At 32.5% G+C, this 20827-nt stretch overlaps 1 protein-coding gene and 1 long non-coding RNA gene across 2 annotated transcripts; one reads left to right on the forward strand and one right to left on the reverse strand.

Moving 5' to 3' along the window:
* The first annotated feature begins 3707 nt into the window (after positions 1–3707).
* On the forward strand, positions 3708–8043 carry LOC114262629 (endo-1,3;1,4-beta-D-glucanase). Its single transcript, XM_028203001.2, has 7 exons — positions 3708–4242; positions 5243–5264; positions 5498–5624; positions 6350–6440; positions 6583–6672; positions 6907–7007; positions 7707–8043. Exons 1-7 carry the CDS (start codon positions 4095–4097, stop codon positions 7845–7847), a joined length of 720 nt encoding a protein of 239 aa, XP_028058802.1. The 5' UTR covers positions 3708–4094; the 3' UTR covers positions 7848–8043.
* A 10424-nt stretch (positions 8044–18467) lies between these two features.
* Positions 18468–20518, reverse strand: LOC145792168 (uncharacterized). Its single transcript, XR_014331368.1, has 2 exons — positions 20410–20518; positions 18468–18666 (listed from the first exon to the last, which is right to left on the reverse strand). It is a non-coding gene; the product is annotated as an uncharacterized LOC145792168 (long non-coding RNA).
* Positions 20519–20827: the final 309 nt, after the last annotated feature.

Here is a 20827-nt window from a genome sequence, read left to right on the forward strand (position 1 = left end):
CTGACGCCAAACACCCCACCCCCCGCCACGTCCCCCGGCGTTAAAATGAGTTATCCCTTTGCTCCAACCCAACAAAGTAAATCTGGATATCTATAATCTTTTGCAAATCACAGGTATCAATTGTATTTAGAAACGAGTGTTTAAATATTTATAATCGCGTGTAAATTACAAATTGATATCTATAATCCTTTGCAATCCACAGGTCTTAATTGTATTTAGGGAGACACCATCGAGGGTTTAAATATTTATAATAGCTTGTAAATCACAAATATCAATTAAGACATGACAATTGTTGAACTCAAAACGTCTACTGTCGACAAATAGATAGAGTTTAAAATGATACAAAAAACTCAATCCTTTAAAAATTAAATATATTAGAGACTAAATTGATACAATTTAAACACTAGAAATTAAAATGACATAAAACTTATATTTTACAAATAAAAAATATAATTAACCCTTTAAACTATTTATATAAATATAAATAAAAAATATACCAAATACTTTTAGATAATTTTTTTTGTTGTTAGAATTTCTATAGACAACACCAACCATAGATGGCTATCGAGCGGAGAACAAAGCGAAAATCAACTTTTTCTTTCATCCACGTGAACGAATCCACTGACCTTTCTTGCCTTGATCATCTTGTATTCTTCAAATTTTGTCTTCTACCTTAGATTTTTTTTCTTTTTTTGAATAAATTGCATTGATTTTTTTCTAAGTTTTGAAAAAGATGTAATAAGGGAAAAATTAGTAAACTACCTCTCTACCTTTGTGTAATAGGAGAGGTTCAATTTTTTTTTTATTAGCTTAGGTCCGTTGATAAAATTTCTCTGTGAAATAAGATAAATTTTTCTGTGAAAAATAAAATTTCTCTGTGCCGGGGCCGAAATTTGTTTGGCGAAATTTCTCTGAGTTTGGTGAAATTTTTCTAAATCGAATTTTTTCTGTAAAAATATTGAGGGACCTTAACTATTATGAAAATATTATATTTTTTTTATCATATAAAATCTTAATTTCAAAAATCTTAAATTTTTTTTCCTATAATAAGTCCCATAATATAATAAAAAATTTTAATTGTATTTTTTATTTTTATGAAAAAAGAATAATGCATTAATTTTCTATCTTCACAAATAATATTTTACATATAAATTGGGCTGGGATAAAATTGATTGGACTCTTTAAAGGAGGTATGCTAATTATTATTTTTAGTAGTCAGTATTATCATCATATGTTAGTTATTCCAACTCCAACGGATAAATTAGTACAATAGTTATTAACATTTTTTAAAAAACAAATTACATTTAAAAAGTGTTGGGATATTCTTTAAACAGTTTGTCTATAAATGATAAATAAAAAAATTACTATAATATATAGATAAAAAAAAGGGGGATGCACCAATAAATCCCAAATTAATAACTTATACACTGTTTAGTCCTAAAAGTTTTCTTATAGACTGAAAGGTCCCATTACAATGTTTCAAACATCAGATTAATGTTTCGAACATTAGATTTCGAACATCAGATTAATGTTTCAAACATTAGATTAATGTGCAAATGAGACTAAATGGTGCATAAGAAAACTTTTAGGAATAAATGGTTTAACTTTTCAGAAACTAGGACTTATGGGTAAATTTTCCTAAAAAAAATTCAGGTTAAATAAAAAATTTACTTTAACTAGTAAAAATTAAAGGGCAAATTACATAAATAGTCCTTATATTTTGAGACTCGTATTACTTTGGTCCTTACTTTTTAATTATGACACATTTGACCTTGAATTTTGAATCTTGTTCCAAATAAGAATAATTGAATATACCATTGTTTAATTTTAAGGGTAAAATCATCAATTTAATAAAATATAAACTAATTTGATAAAAATAAATGTCAAAAAAATATTTTTAATTTTTTAAAAATTATTTTTATCCACCAATGATAAAATTATGTAAAATTGATAAAAATTAATAAAAATTACATGATTAATATTTTTAAATTAATTTTACATGGTCATCATCTAAACACATAATAAAAATTATGTAAAATTGTGTAAAATTGATAAAAATTAATAAAAATTACATGATTAATTTTTTAAAATTAATTTTACATGGTCATCATCTAAACACATAATAAAAATTAATTTGGAAAAAAAAATAAATATCTAAAAGATTTATCAATTTTACATAATTTTATTTTTAATAGTAATTTTTAAAAATTTAAAAATATTTGTTTGATATTTATTTTTGTCAAATTAGTTTATATTTTATCAAATTGACGATTTTACCCTTGAAAAATCTAATGATATCTTCGATTTTTCTTATTTGGAACAAGATTCAAAATTCAGGATAAAATGTGTCACAATTAAAAAGTCAAGAACCGAAGTGAAACAAATTCCAAATTATAGGGACTATTAGTATAATTCACCCAAAATTAAAAAACATAATTGAAGTTGCTCTAAGGCTTACTTTGGAAAGTACTGAATAAAATTATTATTTTTATTTATTACAAAAAAATATATAAAATAAATAGATGATAAAACCTAAATAAATTAATCAATTGACTTATAAATCACTTCTCAAAAGAGACCTAAATATATAAAATCAACGAGACACACAACACACACACAAAAAAATTCAATCATATGCAAACTTGGGAAAATGTTTGAAGGCCCGAAATGCCTGGCTCGAATGCCTCGAATGCCCAAAACGACGTCGTTTTGGGCATTCCGTGTTCTTTTTTTTTTCTTTTTTTCCGCCATTTTCGACCTCTGCAATGTAGAGGAAGAGGGAGAGAAAGAGAGGGAGAGAAAGAGAGAGAGGGGTCGCGTCGCCTGCCCCTCCCGCCGCCGATCGCGTCGGCCACCGTCGATCGCATCTGCCTCGCCTCAGCCCCTCCTCCTCTATTTTTTAGGCCCCCTCCAGTCCTTCCTCTCCCTCCCCTCCCCTCCCCCTCCTTCCCTTCTTCTTCTTCCTCATCCTTCTCAAATTCGAGCCAAATTTGGCTCGAAACCCTTTCGGACTCTGTAGCAGAGCTCTGCAAACTTGTTACCTCAAATTTATATATTGGGAATATGTTTGATTTTTTATGTGTGCCTACATTTTTTGTGTACAAAATTCTTAACTGAATCCAAACCGTCACATGTTTTCTTATGTCAATAATAGGTTATTTTGAAAAATTGGTTAAAAAATAATTTTTTAACTTTCTTTAAAAAAATATATATAAAAAATAAAAAAAATGATATAATTCAAAATAAATTAAAAGTTAAAAAATAATTTTTTATTTTGTTCCAAAAAAAGCCAAGACTCCATTAATTGACTCAAAAACCCACCAACAAGTCACTCTCTCTCCACTCTCTGTGCCCATCCTTCGCCAAAAAAAAAAAAAAAAAAAAATCCGTTTTTTTTGAATTTGTTTTATTTTTAGTAATTTTTTATGTTAATTTTTTTTTTATTTTTTGATCTGTTTTATCAAAACGAATCTAAATTATTTTTTTTCAAAAAATTTTTAAAAAAATATTAAAGACGAAAATAAGTTTAAAAATATTACTTATTAGATATTTTTTAAAAAATTATAATTTTTTGGTTCGTTTTGTCAAACTGAATCTAAAAATTAATTTTTTTTTTAAATCGGAAAAAAGTTCACTTTTACGAAAATAAACACAAAAAAAAAAAAAAAAATTTAAGTTAAGAAAAAAGTCACGTACTTGCTTTCGTCAATAATAACTCGGTTAATGGACTCGTAACTCACTCTCTCTCTCTCTCCAATCTCTATATATAGAGCTCTCTCTCCAATCTCTATATATAGAGCGAGGATCTTCTAGAGTGATTTTTTCTTAAAGTTTCTTAAAGTGTTACAGTGTATGGTTGAGATTTACTGACAAGTCACATCAATTTTTCTGATGTGACTTGCCAATAAATCTCAACCACACAATATAACACTCTAAGAAACTGTAGAGGATCCTTGGTACTATATATATGTCTCTCTATTCACACAAAGGCGGACACGTACACGATTTCCAGATATCTCTGAATCTCTCCTATTCGTTCTCTCTCTCTCTCTCGCTCGCTCTGTTGTCATCATTTGCAGGTATTGTTCATCGCCATGTCAGGTCCTCAGTGCTGCTCGAACGCACCAGCCCTAAACTCGAGCTGTGGAGAAGGGCATGTGGAGGAACTTGCTTGCCTCAAGTGCTATGTCTCTGGCTCCCCTGACTCCAACCTTGCAATCCTTCTCGTTTCCGACGTTTTTGGTACTTACCCAACTCATATTTTGTGTTTTCGTTCAATATGCGATCTGGGTTTTTCTTTATATGATGTTTGTAGGAGTGTTCCTCGGTTAATTTGTTGGGCATTTGATCTTTTGGGTTATATTATTTTTGCATTGATAGGTGTTTTTCTTGAATAGTCATGTTTGTTTTGGTGTACATATATCAATTCATGTTTGTTGGTACCAAAAGAGCTTGCTTAATTTGTGCAATTATGTTTTTTTTTTTTTGTTTGGTAAGTTGATATCCAGCCCATTATGATCTGTCCCAATAAATTGTTTGTGCAATTATGTGTGTGTGTGAAATAAAGAGAAATGGGTATTGTTTGTTTGTTTTGTTTTGTTTTTGTAATTTCTGTTGGCGAATAATTCAGAAAATCACCAGAAATTAAAGTATTAAAATTACAATAGATATAAAATTTGAGTAATGTTATATAAAAAAAAAAAAAACTGACACGTAATGATGTTTCCTTCAAAACAAAGCACAGATGGATTTATTTACAATAACGACATTACCACATAATTCTTATATAGTTTTTTTTTTTAATGAATTTTATATATATTTAGAATTTTTCATAAAATTTTGGTGACAAACAGATCTGGTTAAGGCACGGAAATCTTGCTTTTTAAAAGAAACTCAAGTCTTGGTAAAGCCCACAAATCAGTGCAGCATCCATTATTTTCTGGCTTGTTCCCTTGAAAATACAACAGTCCCACTGTTAATCATATGAATGTTCAAACATTTTTTTTTTATTATATATATATATTGAAATTTGGATACAGAGTAGTTTTTCCACTTATACTGCCAATCTCCTTTGCACAAAATATTATGATATATATGGAGTAGGAGAAACCGACTCAAAAGGTTTAATGAAGATAAAAAAGACTAATTACTCTTATTCTATTTACTTTACACAAGTTACTCATCATGATCATGACACGTATGAATCGTATGTCTAATTTAAATGAGTGATTTCATTCTGCAGGATTTGATGCTCCGAAATTGAGGTACTGTTAATTCTGCACTCTACTAAAAGCATATCCAACAGCTACAATTGTCTGGAATTTTTCCCTCATATTCACGACTGTACCTTTTTATTTTGCTTCATTATATTATTTTCTTATTTAATTTTGTACATCTTTGTGGTTTGAACTACAACGGTGCCTTTAGATATGTATTTTCTTGCTTGTTGCTGCATATGCTTCTTGAAACTTGCATCACCAGCTTCCCAAATCTACAGGAAACTTGCTGACAAAGTCGCGGCTGCTGGTTTCTATGTTGTGGTTCCTGACTTCTTATATGGAGATCCTTATGCACCTGAAAATGCTGAGAGGCCTTTGCCTGTTTGGATAAAAGATCACGGAACAGTTAGTCATCATATTAATAGTCATCCCTTTAAACTGTTATTGATTTTAATCTAGGATCAAATGTTCATATGAAACTTGGTTCCAGTGTTGTGGTTTCCTGGGAACACATTTTTCTTTGACTCCGGCCAGAAATTATGTATCTACTGGGTGCAAATATTCCAGTAGATTCAATTGTGCCACCCATTTATTTCATTGCTAAAAAATAAAAAATAATAAAAAAAGCACTGTATGAAAATGATGAGTGTTTTATTTTTGAAAAATTATTTTTCTCCCAAAAAAGAGAAAACCATATGAAATTATAAGTGCTTTTAAATTATTTTTTTTCATTTTATTCACCAAACAAAAAAAAAAAAATCCAAAGAAGAAGAAAACAGATTCTGAAAACGAAACCAAACAGGGATGTATCTTGGAGTGTTTGACTGGTTCACTCTCTCTCTCTGTTTTTTATTTTTTTAAAACAAAGGTCAAATTGGTTGTTTTCCAAGAATCTAATGGCATTTTAATTAATAAGTAGCGTTGGAATGTGTCTCACATCGTCTGGAGTTGCCCGATCTGTGTTAATTATAAGGTTTCAGTTTCTTTTTCCTTAATACTTGGGTTTTAGGGAGAAGTGTGGGTTGAACTTTTCAATTTGATATCAGAGTTCGGTTGGACTTGTGACTGTTGGGCTTTTCAATTAGTAGAACTAAAACACTATGCCTGAAATACCGTTACTGTTCTTATAGGATAAAGCAGTTGAAGATGCAAAACCAGTGATTGAAGCTCTGAAACTTAAAGGAGTATCCAGTATTGGAGCTGCAGGATTTTGTTGGGGAGGTGAGATGGTTTCTTGACGGATTTGACATGACTAAGTCAATTTCTATTGTGTTCTTTTTCTGCAATCATTTCGAGTATGACCAATAATTCCTAGTGCTCATTTATGCTATGGCTAATATTCATCTTCCTAAATTCTTACCAGCCAAGGTTGTTGTGGAACTAGCAAAGTATCCTTTCATTCAAGCTGGTGTGCTGTTACATCCTTCATTTGTTTCTTTGGAAGACATCCAGGGTATGTATTCCTTAACCAAGCCATTCCCAAAAATCTAGTAGCACTTGAAGTAGATGACTGGTCATTTTTGTAGGAGGTGGAAGTCAATGTTCCTCGAATTTTTCCTTCTAGACATTGTTTGAGTGTGTGCTTATTTATTTATTTATTTTTGTGGGCTTGGGAGGAGGGTAAACTAGAGGGGCAGGTCTTATTTTTGTTTGTTGAAGAAATACTAACAGTTGGCATTATTTTCAGCGGTTAAGGTTCCGATTTCAGTACTGGGAGCTGAGATTGACAGGATGTCTCCACCGGAGCTTGTGAAAAAGTTTGATGAGGCCTTAAATGCCAAACCTGAGGTAGGAAATCCCAAAAAATTCAGCAATTGACATTATAATTGACATGTTTTTGATTTTATGAGTTTTGTTTGTTGGTTTTGTTTGTTATTTTAAATAACTGAGTGCACCAAGAGAAAATAAAAAATAAAAAAAGGAGATTTTTTTGTACGCTACTACACAAACATAGTTTCTTACACTAATGAAAATTCATAAAATCATGGCAGACATTTCTTATTTTTTTTCTGATTATTTCATATAACTTTTGAGGTAAATTATTAGGATCTAGCATAAAATTGATAATAGACTATCATTCCAAGACATTTCATTGGTTAATATTTACATAAATAAAATGTCAACCTCAGTGATTTCTATACTCAAACGAAATGGTATCTTCACATGTTGTATAAAGTTTAAGTCACATTTGTTGGGTGGGTAAGCTTTCCAAATTGATGATTACCTTCCAACTTCATCTGTGATTTTTGCTTCAGTCTAAGCCGCACGGATGCTTCTAAGAAAGTGTTTTGTCCATGTCAAACATCGACACTTGTACACACACGTGTCAAATGAGGGTTTTGGATGCTGAAATTTCGTTTAATTGTTTTTGGTTTATACCTTTGCTTCTCAAGTAGTTATCTTATTATGCTCCACATATACTTCCAGATGTGATCAGTTTTCGAAATCCAATTGAGAAATTTAAATTGTGATCTCTGTCCTTTACAGGTTGATGGCTTTGTGAAGATATTTCCAGGGGTTGAACATGGGTGGACTGTGAGGTACAAAGATGAAGATGCAGGGGCTGTCAAGAGTGCAGGGGAGGCACATAAAGATATGTTGGATTGGTTTGTCAAGTATGTCAAGTAACTTGAAGCATACCTATGGCTTATTTTGGTTTGGTTAAGGCTTAGTTTGGCTTTATTATGAAATGATAAAATAATTTGAGGTGCGGTTGTGTATTGTAATAGAGATGGGTGTGAACCGTATGTGTTGTATTATTTGTATATTTAAGTTTGGATGAGTTTGTATTTTATTTGGTTGTTCAATATATCTTACTTATTAAGAGCATTGTGTCTTATTCACTTGTTTTATTATACTGGATTTGAATAGAGATTTGTGGAGGAAGCATGAAAAATGAAAAAAAAAAGTGGTGGTGACCGGTGGTAGTCATATGGACAAATAAGTGAATAGGTGAATAGATAGACAGATAATTGAGAGACAAATTAATATGATTTTTTAAAATTATTGTTCTTGCGGTCCAAAAAAAGTAGTACTTGAAACAACTATCCTAAAAATTTCAAAAAATTATTGAATCACTATACTTATTTCTGTATTACTAGTGTCAAAATTCAACATATATACAATAAATTTAGAACAAATTTCAAATACACTTATGGAAATTTGTTTAAAATATAGATTATTCCTTGTAATTTGAAAAATTACAAATACTCTCTTGTCAAAATTTTTTAGTTAACTGAAAAAATAAAATTTCTAACTGCTCTTTTACACAATAATAAAATTATCTAAATTATTAATTAAAACAAATTTAAAAACTGTTAATTGCAGACTATTTATTATGAAATTAAAAACTTTAAATAGCGGGAAGTAATTTTCAAAATCAGATAGGACAATTCATATATTAAATAAATCTCAAAAATTTATTTGTAATTTACTCATAAATTTAACTCATATACATATACATATACATATACGTAATATAAATAAACCCTAGCTTGCAGAAGAGGGTGAAGAAGGAAAAGAAGAAGAAGAGGAGAAAACAAAAACCAAATCGAACCAAAATCAAACATTTCTAGGGGAAGAATATAAACAATTTAAGAGAATAAAAAAAATAATTGTGCATATAATATTTAAAATTTATTATTATTATTATTATTTTTATTTTTATTTTTATTTTTTATGAATGCTTTAAAATTTTAACACTTTTTTTTTTCTAGTTTTATATTCACGCAATTTACATACATTTAAAACACTTCATATTTGAATATAACATTTTATAAAATTACTGAATAATAAGAAATATACAAAAAAATAAAAATAAAAATTAATACAATTTTAATATTTTATGTATTTGTTAAATTTGTTTTTAAGTTCTTCACATTATGTTTAGTGTTTAAGTTTATTTAGATCAGTGTTTAAGTTTATTTAGATCATATACATTTAAAACATGAAAATTGTTTAAGAGTTTTAAAATATTGAGCTCTAATAGTTCTAAAAATACTGTAATCTCAATTGATGTGATGTTTTACTCTTTGTTTTTTTTTTTTTTTTAATATTCAGCACTGCCACCTCATTAGAGTTGACTTAGTGATCCTTTTTTAGTGGTACGTAGCATTAGAGTTGACTTAGCGATCCTTTTTAGTGGTACGTAGCACGACTGTTAAAACATAGTATATGATATAGATAGGTTGGTTTGAGTATCATAGCTAAACACAAAGGACAACAATTGAGGCAGGAAGAGCAAACAATATCAAAATCGAAGCCATATCAGAACCCCAATTCCCATCCATACCAGAAGAGATCATCCTTCACATACTCTCAAACCTACCAGTCTCTTCTCTGATTCGATTCAAGTGCGTTTCCAAATCTTGGTGTTCTCTAATCTCCAATCCCAAATTCAATCTTTCAACTACTCAAAAAAGATCTAAGCTTATCGTAGTCCCCGATTTCCATGCCCCGAGTTTTTCAATCAACTTGATAAACAATGATGATGATGAAGTTTCGGCAATGGAAATTCCTAAACCTGAAGCAATTTCACAAGGAAACTTACCTCGTTCCAAGATGAGAATCAGGGGTTCGTGTAATGGCTTGTTGCTCGTAAATGTTCACGAGGACTTGTTCATGTGGAATCCATCAACTAGGTCCTGCAACAGAGTCTTTTCTCATTTTCTTTTGATCCGAAAACACCCTATTTTCCAGATTGTATCTGGACTTTGCTATGACTCCTCCACTGATGATTACAAAGCATTAATGGCGATTAGAGGTGTCATCTGATCACAGCCTCCTAATTCTCGCATGGAGGTCATGGTTGGAAGTCTTAGAAACAAAACTTGGACAGAGATTAATTTCCCTCGTACTAAATTTGGAATCGAGTCAGGGCCTGTGGTGAATGATCGTCTGCATTGGTTGGTAACTGATACAAGTTATTCCCATTTGATTTTGTATTTTGATCCCCAGACCAATGAATTTGTGGAGGTGCCAATGCCACCACAGCTGAATGAATGGAAACAAATTACTATAGTTGGTTTGGGAGTTTTGAATGGATGCCTTTCTATGGCTGGCTATCCACAGGAACAAAGGAACGCTTGGTAATGTCGATCTTGAAGTATTAGTAATGCCCAAATATGGTGACAACAACAACCCATCTTGGTTAAGTTTGTTTAATGTAACTAATCTTACTGGATTTGAGTTACGTAACTACTACTGGGTACCATTGCGTTATGCCAAGAACAGGGATGTGGTATTGTACTCAGAGGGAGCTGATACAATTTTGCGGCGCAATCTTGAACAAAATGGTGCAACTTATGTTAGAAATAATACCATGGCTGCTACGTTTGTTGAAAGTTTGGCTTCACCCTCTAGCTACAACTGGGAAGAGGAAGAGTACATGCAAATTTTCCTTTCAGGGATGACAAGGAAGACTAAGTGCAGGAAAGGACAAAGAAGACGGACTGGATTTTGTCATGAATATAGTATATATCAATAGCATTTAAGGTAATTCTTAGTTGGAACAGGAGTGGAGGATTTGATTGGAAATTAGGATTGTCAAATTTCTGTGGAATTTTTTTTTTTTTTACATCTTTAATTTTATTAAATGCTTGTGTTGCTTCAAACTATGATGTTATTTCCTGAAAATAGAGTGACATTTTGCTAGTTACTTTGAGTTTTATATGCTTTAATTTTTGCACAGTAAGGGAGAAAGTGGATGAAACTAACTATCATAAGCACTGTGATTTAGGAATTGAAGGTAATCAAAACAATCCTATGGCTTTTATTTTTGAGTGGAAGACAATTTTTGTGCCTGTTGAACACTTGAAGGTGGCTAAATATTCAGTAACCCAAACAAATTTTCCATACTCTAATAGACACGGACAGTATAAGAAATTCTATTTTAGATATCTACTAAAATTTGGAACGTTAACTGCATTTTTTTTCTTCTCATTTTCACTTCAGATTAATGATGTGGTCACCATTGCACCATTGTTTATGCAGCTGTGGTTGCCATTAACAATTACATTTTGAATTTTGAATTTTGTTTCTGTTATGTTTTATTAATTTGATGTGTGTCGTTTGCTATTATTCTGATATTGAGAAATGAACAACTGAACAACCTTTGTCAATAATGAACCAAAACTCTTGGATCCTCATTGTTTAGATGCATAGCTGCTCTGCTCTTTTATTGTGGAACTGGGATTATGAAAAAGTTTAGGTTATTGATGCCTTGGCACTTGCTTTAATTTGTAGTAGCTATCTCAAGCACTTCAAACATCTGCAGAGTTAATTTCCTCTTCTTCCCATCAAATTGGAGTATGAGCAAGTTCTTTGAATTCTTAGTACTTTTCCATAGGAAGTTCTTGCAGATTTTTAGAACGGAAGTGCCTTGTCCATTCTGCCATGCGTGCTGATAGACTTGTAGTTGTTGGTTCAAATGTCAGTTTGTTTAAATTGGATTTTGCTACAAAGTAGCATAGCCCAAATCTTTGGGTTAGGTTGTGGTTGAATCTTGGATTTGTGTAAGAGAAGAAAAGGCAAGCAAAAAATGAAAAAAAATTCATTCGCTTTCTCTTACCTTTTTCTTTCCTTCCATATCCAAACACAGCCTTGGAGTCAATAAAATGATGGATCATGTTTGCAATTGTTCATCCCAAAAATAGACCATGCTTTGTTGTTATATGAGTTGTTGTTGTTGCAGAGCTTGTAACGCCCTCAAAATAATAAATAAAACCCATCTCATTAGACATGCACTGATACAAAGAAACCAACCACCTTTCCATTAAATCAGAACAGTTCTTACAAAAGTATTACATGTTAACAACAAAAGCAAATGCCCTACGGGCTTACAGCTTTTCAAGTTAACACTTGGTTACAAAAAGAGGAGTACTAACTCAATACATATTAAGCCCTTGACTTGAATTTACATGTAATACATCAAAAAAGCAAATAACAAGCAGTCAGTCTGCCTCTAGCCTCCCAAGTTATGTCCTTGGAGGTGGCATGCTACCTGTATCTAAAAATCATGTCCCATAAAGGGTGAGCCACAGCCCAGTAGAGATACACTAAACCAGCCATAAACAATGACTAAAAGATTAGCAGTTGATAAATGGTCAACACAGATACATCTACATATATCACATTTCGATTTCATGACATTAAGTCCATGTTACATTTCATTTCTCATTTCTCTTTTTCAACTTTGAGTTTGAAAATAAGGCTCCAAACTTAGCCAAATAACTTGATGAGAATAAGACTCATCTTAAGACATTTTCGAAAATTCATGGTGGATACACATTTTGATGCTGTATCAATAACACATAAGTCACTTCCATACTATACAAACGATACACATTTTAGTGCTGTATCAACATAACATAGAAACACTTCTATACTTCACAATTGATAACAATATACATTTTTGTGCTATATCAAATCAAACAAACACTTCAAATTCACAGCCTGATACACATTGTAGTGTTGTATCACTGTCACAAGAAAACACTTCTAATTCGCAGCCTGATACACATTGTAGTGCTGTATCACTGTCACAAGATTCGGTTTAGAGGTTCAGCCCCTTTTTTCCAATAAACCGTGGAGTACAGCCCATTTCTCCTCCCACACAATACAATGTATATAAACAATTATTATATACAAATTAAATCAATCAATACACATTTGAGTGCTGTATTGTACCAACTACCATATTCAATGGCTTACTCAATTGATTAGTTTTAGTTTGCCTAATCATCATGCATTGTTTACAACAATCAAGACTATCCTCCACCGATAGTCCAAAGCAGTTATTTCTATACTGAAAATAAATGCACCAAATGGATATGTAATCAACATTTCAACTTTCTCAATTTAATTCTTCTTTTCTTCAAATTAATTATACCAATTAATTTGTCAATGTAATTAGAGCATTTCTCATAATTAACATCACAATCCTAAGGTTCCATTTTCACCAACAATCCATTATTGATCTCATCTCTCTATGCCAAACATGCATATAAGTTTATATAAACAAAATCCCAACTTTTGTAAAATTACACAAAGGCCTAAACTTTCTCAAAATTACCCAACAACCCCCAACTCATCAAAATACTAAAATTCAAAGACAAAACTCATGAGAAGGAGTAGGATATCCCTACCTTGAAGTTAAAGCTCAAACGGAGAAGGAGAAGAAAGTGAAAATGCTCCAAACACTATGATTCTCGGATCAACATGAAGCCCTTGACGATCAACATACTTTTTACAAAAGCCGGAGGATAGAGAGACACTCTAACTAGATCAAACCCTAGAGAGAAGGGAGTTTCTAGAGAGAGAAGCTCTCAAAATAGCTTTTTAGAAAGTAAGAGAGAGAGAGAGAATGTAAAAACTGATTTTAAAATGCCCAGCTGCCAACTGATATACGACATTCCCGCTCGAGCGAAGAACACAACGCTCGAGTGTCAAGAACAAAAAACTAGGTACGCTCGAGCGCAAGAAGGCCCGCTCGAGTGCCAAGACACAAGAATAAAGTACATCCGCTCGAGCGCGAAAACCAGTCCGCTCGAGCGTGGATTTCTCCCTCCCAGAACTTACACCAAAAAGTACTACCCGCTCGAGTACTAGAGTACCCGCTCGAGCGCGACCGCTCGAGCGTAAAGAAACCCGCTTGAGCGTAAAAATCACACATGCAGAAGTTTTGCAGGGACACGAAACTCTGGGAGTGTGCAATCTCCGCTCGAGCGCAACAAGACCCGCTCGAGCGGAACGACCAAAAACCTGGCAACAAAATTTTATACCAAGGTTCAACCCACCTGTTCCAAAACATGCCTAACACATCCTAAAACTCAAACAAATGGAATTAAAGGACGACAACAAGATAGATACAACTACTAACTCCACGGAATTGAGTCCGGAATACAACAGAACAGTAAAGGGACAACCGGAATCGCTATAGAGCTCAAAACAGATTATCAGCAGCTGAGTTTTCAAATTAAAAACATTATGTATAATGTTTTACAAATATCCAAAGCGCTTTAGTGTCCCAAGTTTTCAGCATCCATTTGATTTTGATAAGATTCCAACAAGATATAAAAGGGATTTTGGCTTTTGAGTTAGTTTTGTCATCCTTGTTGGATAAACAGATTTGCAATTCAGCAATAGAGTCAAGAACAACTCGAGGAAGAAGATGAGAAACTCCATTTACCAAGCGGTTTCGTACAATAGAAGAAATTTCAAATAGAAGGATCAGAACTCATTGATAGGAAAGGACAGAAAAACAAAGCAACACCAAAAGCTCTGTCAAACAGTACTCCTCCTCCTTTTGTAAAATGTGATTACTAATGAATTTTTAATATAAAGCCAGGCTAAACTTTTTGAAAATCATTATATGAGTCATTAAATTTAAAAAAACAACTGAGCTTTCCAAAATTTCAAAGGTGCCAAATTGAGTATAGGGTACAAAAAAATTTCTAATGCAGTTTAGAGAATAATAACTCACATATAAAAGTGATTTTGACAAGCTTATTAGAGATGTTGCCAATAAACATAATTGTACAGAGGCCCCTGTGAAGTTGGCTGTGGAAGAGGTGGTACATGTTGGAAGTAGAAAATCATATTTCAATTCTTTTCCTCCTCTTTATTTCCAATTGATTTATCAGCATATTGCACTGTCATTGTGATGTTGCAATGATTTTCAAAAACAAAAATGTTGTGTTTTGCATATTTCATGTTTAATAAATTTGATTTGGTTGAATGAGAAGTCACTATATCCTTTTGGTAAGTAAGTTAAATGATTTATGAGGGCCCTTAACTTGAAAGCAAAACTACACAGCCTAAAGTAAACTACACGGCCAAAAAAGTGTGCTGTGCATATACACTGTTTTGGCTGGAACCAAAGCGGAGGAACGAAACTGTGGCTATATTTAGATTGGAGGCAACAAAACTGGGGATGATTTTCCGTGACAAGTTGGATCGATTGATCAAATTTACCAGAAAATTGTGGGTTTGAACAAAAGAAACGAGTCTTTCACAGATTAAGAAAAGGAAAGGAAAGCTTTTAGATTTGTTATTCTGCATATTATTTTCACCAGCTGATTAGTTCTTTCAAAATGGGAACCCTATTTAAAGATTAAAAAAAAGTGCGATGAGTGAACAAAATCGAACTCTTATGAAGAACCATTTACAGATGTGATTGAATTCGCTAGTTCACTTGTGAATGTTTTTATAATTTTGTCGTTATGTATTTGGATCTAAAATTTCTGTTTTTGTTTTTTTACAAATAACAAAAACTTCATAAATATAAAAGGAAATGAGACATTAGAGTTTCATATTATAAAAACCAGCCAACTAAATCAAGACAAATAAAACAATCATCAAACTAGAAACAAAAGAGTATATGATAAAATTAACCAGGAACAAAAAATTATTGTCGGCTAATTAAAATCCAGATTCTATTATTATCCAGCATGTCAATTGTCCTCATCAATGATGAGTGCAGGCTTGTGAAACTTCGACACCAAGAAAACTAATTATTCAAAAACTTTAGACATCCCATGATATTTATATTTAAAATTTATTATAATACGTAACATGAGAGTGTTTTTTTTTTTTTTTTTTCTTTTTCTTTTGAACTCCTCGAAAGTATCTTTCAGTGGAAGCATTATGAGTGTTGTTTTCTCTTTATTTTATCACATAATTTACGAAGTGGGTATAGAAGAGGAAAGCAAGGTGCTTTTTGCTCTGAACAGAATCTCTTTTTAAAAAGAAAAGTAAATAAAATAATTATTTGATTCCACAAAATTAAAAAAAAATTATTAATTGCTTTTGGTGTATTTCTCTGCATCAATCATCATCAATGGTCACCGCTCGATAAGTACTGGAACTCACTGTAGAAACCAATCATAAGTCAACTTGAGAAGCACCCAATGACTTCTACTAAATTAGTTATTAACTACCATTAGGATATGCAATCACCTAAGTAAATATGTGGCTAGAAGTTGGGCAACTTATATTCAAGCCTAACCCTTGTCGCATACTTGTGTAGAGTTGAGAACTAGAGACCTTTTACTTTATATATTTTTTTCAGGAGTTTGTTGAGAGGAATTGTTTTCTTTTTTATAAATTTTTTATTCTAATGGCGTTCATTTAAAGAATGATCAGTTTGTTAACGGTTAAACAATTATCAAGTCACAAACAACGAAAAATCCTTCACCATTTTGAACCTTCGGATTATTTTTCTTTATACTGTGTTTGGTTAGGATATTTAGGAAGAAATTTAGAAAGAGAACAAAAAAATATATGTGAAATTATGTGAAATGTAAATATATTTTATTTACAATTTACTTTTTTTTTTTCTCTTTCTAAATCTTTTCTTAAATTCCCTAATCAAACGCAACTAGGACTGTGCAAAATATCACCCAATCCGCTAAAATCACACCGATCCGCATCGATCCGCACCGCTCTAACCGCTAACCGTGGTTTGAACTTTAAAATTTATAATCCGCCAACCGAACCGCTTCGCTCCATTATAGTTAATACATATATATTTTTTAACCTTCAATGAAATATCAATGAAAAAATGAGTGTGAGAGAGATTTAAGATATGGAATTTATTACAAATTAGTAGTTATATATGTGAAACATATTATGTAAAATTACTTTGCGTTATATATCTAAAAAATATTATACAAATTAGTGTTATATATTATGCAAATGTATGATAATTAATTAGAATATTTTTTAATCCGCCAATCCGTCAAAAACTGCCCAATCCACAATTTGTCAATCCGCTCATCCGCCAACCCGTCATTCGGTTTGTAATTTTACTATTAAACCGCCCGAACCGCACCGCGCACACCCCTAAACACAACGATAATAAATGATTCGAATTTTAAATACTATGAGTCCACAATATCAACAAAGAATCCTTGATCATTCAAACCTTAGGATCATTTTTATTTAATAAATAGTTCATATTTTAGTTGTAATTTCATATAATTATATATTTGTTTTTATTATTATATATTTGTGTGAGTGATTTTCTGATCACACTGCTAATACAGTATTCAACTGGAGAGCACTGGCAGAATAGATGACACCTGGCTGACCTGCAACAGAAAGAAGAGACTCCGGCGGTAGTTCGTCCACCCGGGGGTACTCCGACGGTCAAGTCAATAACCAAATATCTCTCAAACATAATCAATGGTGCTAAATTCATTGTTCTGAATATAAATTGCGTACCTTAGACCCATCGGGGGTGCTTTTCTTTTATAGTTGTCTCAATCCTTGTCCCAGCAAGAAACCTAGCTTCAATGGACTTAGGATTACCGTTAATCTTGGACTCTTAGTAGGATTGGGATAAACTCTTTAAAAGTCTTATCTTTACCCAAACTGAAGTCTTCTTCTATACTAGGACTCTTGTCCCCCATCCGCTTATCCCGGACTCCGATATCTTCGGAGATAACCTCGGCCATGCTGGGATTATCTCGACATCACGGTCAAGACAAGTGGAACCTTGGCTAACACGTCAGCGTTACCTTGCCACGTGTTGATATCCTGAAAATATATCCCCACAACTGCCCCCTAGGTTCTATTATCTCGGCATTCTGAGATGATGGAACCTATATAGGTACTACCTTCCAGTATGTCGGTTTACAATATCTCAGCTGAGATCATTATGTTGGCCGTCACGTCCTCTTTAAAGAACAAGAATTTCAAGAACCCTTTCACACTTATGAGCTGTCATACATAATAATTCATCCGTTTACGACACGCGTCTTTTCTATATTGGATCGTACTTGCGACGCTCCTGAAAACCGTCTAGTGCCTGCGTGCGCCGTCTGACGCACACGTTGTTTGAGGCACATCAATTCTGTTTTGCCACCGTTTCAGGTTTTAACAAAAAACCCTCATTCTCTTTCCATCCCTTTACTTTACTCTTTTCGCGTCTGAAGCTCTTTCTCTCTCTTTCTTGCTTTACCCTTCGAGAACCGCCATTGCTCAAGCTTCCAAAGCTCTGCAACCACCGTCGTTCGCTTCCTTCGACTAGGCTCGCGTTGATTTTCTCCGTCTGCCACCGTCGTCTGACCTCGGCAATGTCACACCCCAAATCCGGGTATGACCGGCCGTGGCCCACAGGGACTTAGCCCAAGGCACACGTAAGCCTAAACATGAATTCAAAACCATAAAGAATAAATGTGATGATAGCCCAGAAATAAATAAATCAACACTCAATCCAGTGACATACCACAAGTGAAAAACAAGTCATAACCAACTTCCTAAAAATATATATATACTAAATGGGACACAAACCGCCCACAAAATAAAATAATTCTAAATAAAACCCAACCACAATGTATGCACAAAACTCGACAAAGCAACCTAAAACAAATTAAATAAATGTCCTAGAGGTCCATGCAATTAGGTCCCCGTTACGCCATGAGTCTACTCTAAGTCCTTCTAACACCTGGAAATGGTAAACAACTAAGTCAGCTGATAGCTCAGTGAGTAGCAACATGGATAGTAAATACAGTTTTAAAAACAGGGTTCAATTCCAAAATAAGATATATATCACAGAAACTAGATTGGTATATAGTTTGGTAAATACAATCTGTTTCAAAAAGAAGGTTCTACAGTTCAACACTTAAAATACTCATGTCTCGCAATAACATGATAAACGACATTTTCCACTTAAAACAAATTATAACATGAACACCAATAATTTTCTGGGTACCAAGAAAAACAAATAATATGCCATACATTTCTCAGGCTATAAATCCCGTTGGATCCAATACCGAACTAAGAGTCATCCTCAGGGTGGCACCTGGGCCTTTTCTCAAAGACGATCCGATTGAAGGTCACCTAGTTATTTTTAAAGGTCTTTTCCTTACAATCGTTGAGCACTAGAGTCATCACGGCCCAACCCGGATCTATTCCCTAGTGGCCAGAGTCACCACACACAGTGGAATAATTTCCCTAGACTAAATACACACATGGTCCCAATAATCAATACACATCAGTTTCGCAAAACATGGTAGTTCATCATCATAAACATGAGACCAAAACAAATAGTTTACAGTATGCCAAGTTCACACATGTTTCAGAAATAATTTAATTCAATTGATAATATAATAATTTATCAAAACAGTTTAATTATGAAACAACAATTTAATTTTCCAACAGTTCAGGGTAGGGAAACATTTATAAAAATATGTAGCATGAAACTACTCAAACGAAATAATATAACCCTCGAATAGAGTGTAAAAGTCCAACTAGTGCCCTGAACCAAGTATAAAAACTACACGTCACAACTAATTTAAAAATACAAAAAAATAGGAACTAAGTAACCTCAACTAAAGCGCACTAACACGGCTCAACCCAACTCACCGTTACTCTTAAATATTACCTAAGTTCATGTTCTTCAAGGTTTAAAATCACCCAAGACATGAGTTCCGGTCAAAACTTAATTAATTGTGACTTTAAGATAAGATAGAATTTCAAACAAGCCTTCCCAACCTATTCGCTAACTTTGAAAATTACAAAACCCACTCCACGCTATTCGAAAAATTCCAAAATCCTCCAGATATCAACTAATATATACTAAGTTTCAAACCCAATTGGTTTCACTTGATTTGCTTATCAAAATAATTTTCTACAATTTATTATATCCAAACAGGTTGTTTTCTGCAGCACTTTAAAGAAATTGACGGTTCTCTTAATATACACGAGCAATCAATTCAAGGCCAAAAACATATGAAACTAGACTCGTAACCGGTTCTAATGAAACTAATTTGATAATTTTTGGATTTATACCCAAAGAGAACAACACTCCCGAATTTACTGTTTCGGACTGGTTTCCTGGACAGATTTGAATATCTCAATTTATATGGATTTTGACTCCCAAAAATTATGAAAAAAATTCAGATATGCAATTCAATATGTAATTGATCTACTGTAAAAATTTCAGTTCAAAATTCATCCGTTTGATATGGTTTCTTGATTTTTAAAGTTCGTGATTATGCGCAGAATTTTTTAACTAAGAATAATACCCATTCTTTATACATGAATTTAACTCCTCAAATTTCTTAACAATATATATATATATATATACAAAATATATAAACCTACAATCTCTCCATGAATGAACTAAATAATAATAGAGTAAGGATAAAGAACAAAAACAAAAGGAAGAAGAGAGATAAAGACCTACCACACACCCAAAAATCGTTTTTTGTTTGCAACCCTTTCTTTTTCTTCTTCTTATTTTCTCTCAACCCTTCTCTCCCGTGGCTGCTGTGTTTGCTGCTGCTACAGTGTAGATTAGGAACCCTAGGGTTGTTATATATTGTATTAGGCAACCTAGGGCTACTTTATATATCTAAACAAAAGACCCTAAATTATTATCTCTTAATATTATTTTATTTTCTAACTCATTAATTTAAATAAAATATAACTATTACTAGATCAAAATATGCTTACTAATTTGGCACTTAAATATATTTATTTATTTATTTTATATAATAAATCTTGCCTCTAAATTAAAGACTTTCACCATAAATTTATTTTTAAGTTTAAAATTAATTAAAAGATCCTCCAATAATATTTAATTTGCACCTTAGAATTCACCA

The sequence above is a fragment of the Camellia sinensis genome, chromosome 6 (genome assembly GCF_055761805.1).
Source record: "Camellia sinensis isolate YWXY chromosome 6, ASM5576180v1, whole genome shotgun sequence".
In the NCBI taxonomy this organism is placed as follows: domain Eukaryota; kingdom Viridiplantae; phylum Streptophyta; class Magnoliopsida; order Ericales; family Theaceae; genus Camellia; species Camellia sinensis.

Bases quoted from the DNA above. Each gene is read 5' to 3' on its own strand.
- LOC114262629 (XM_028203001.2), top strand. From the start codon at position 4,095: ATGTCAGGTCCTCAGTGCTGCTCGAACGCACCAGCCCTAAACTCGAGC. The intron at 6,441-6,582 runs GTGAGATGGTTT...AATTCTTACCAG, and splicing joins TGCAGGATTTTGTTGGGGAG to CCAAGGTTGTTGTGGAACTA. The intron at 7,008-7,706 runs GTAGGAAATCCC...TGTCCTTTACAG, and splicing joins CCTTAAATGCCAAACCTGAG to GTTGATGGCTTTGTGAAGAT.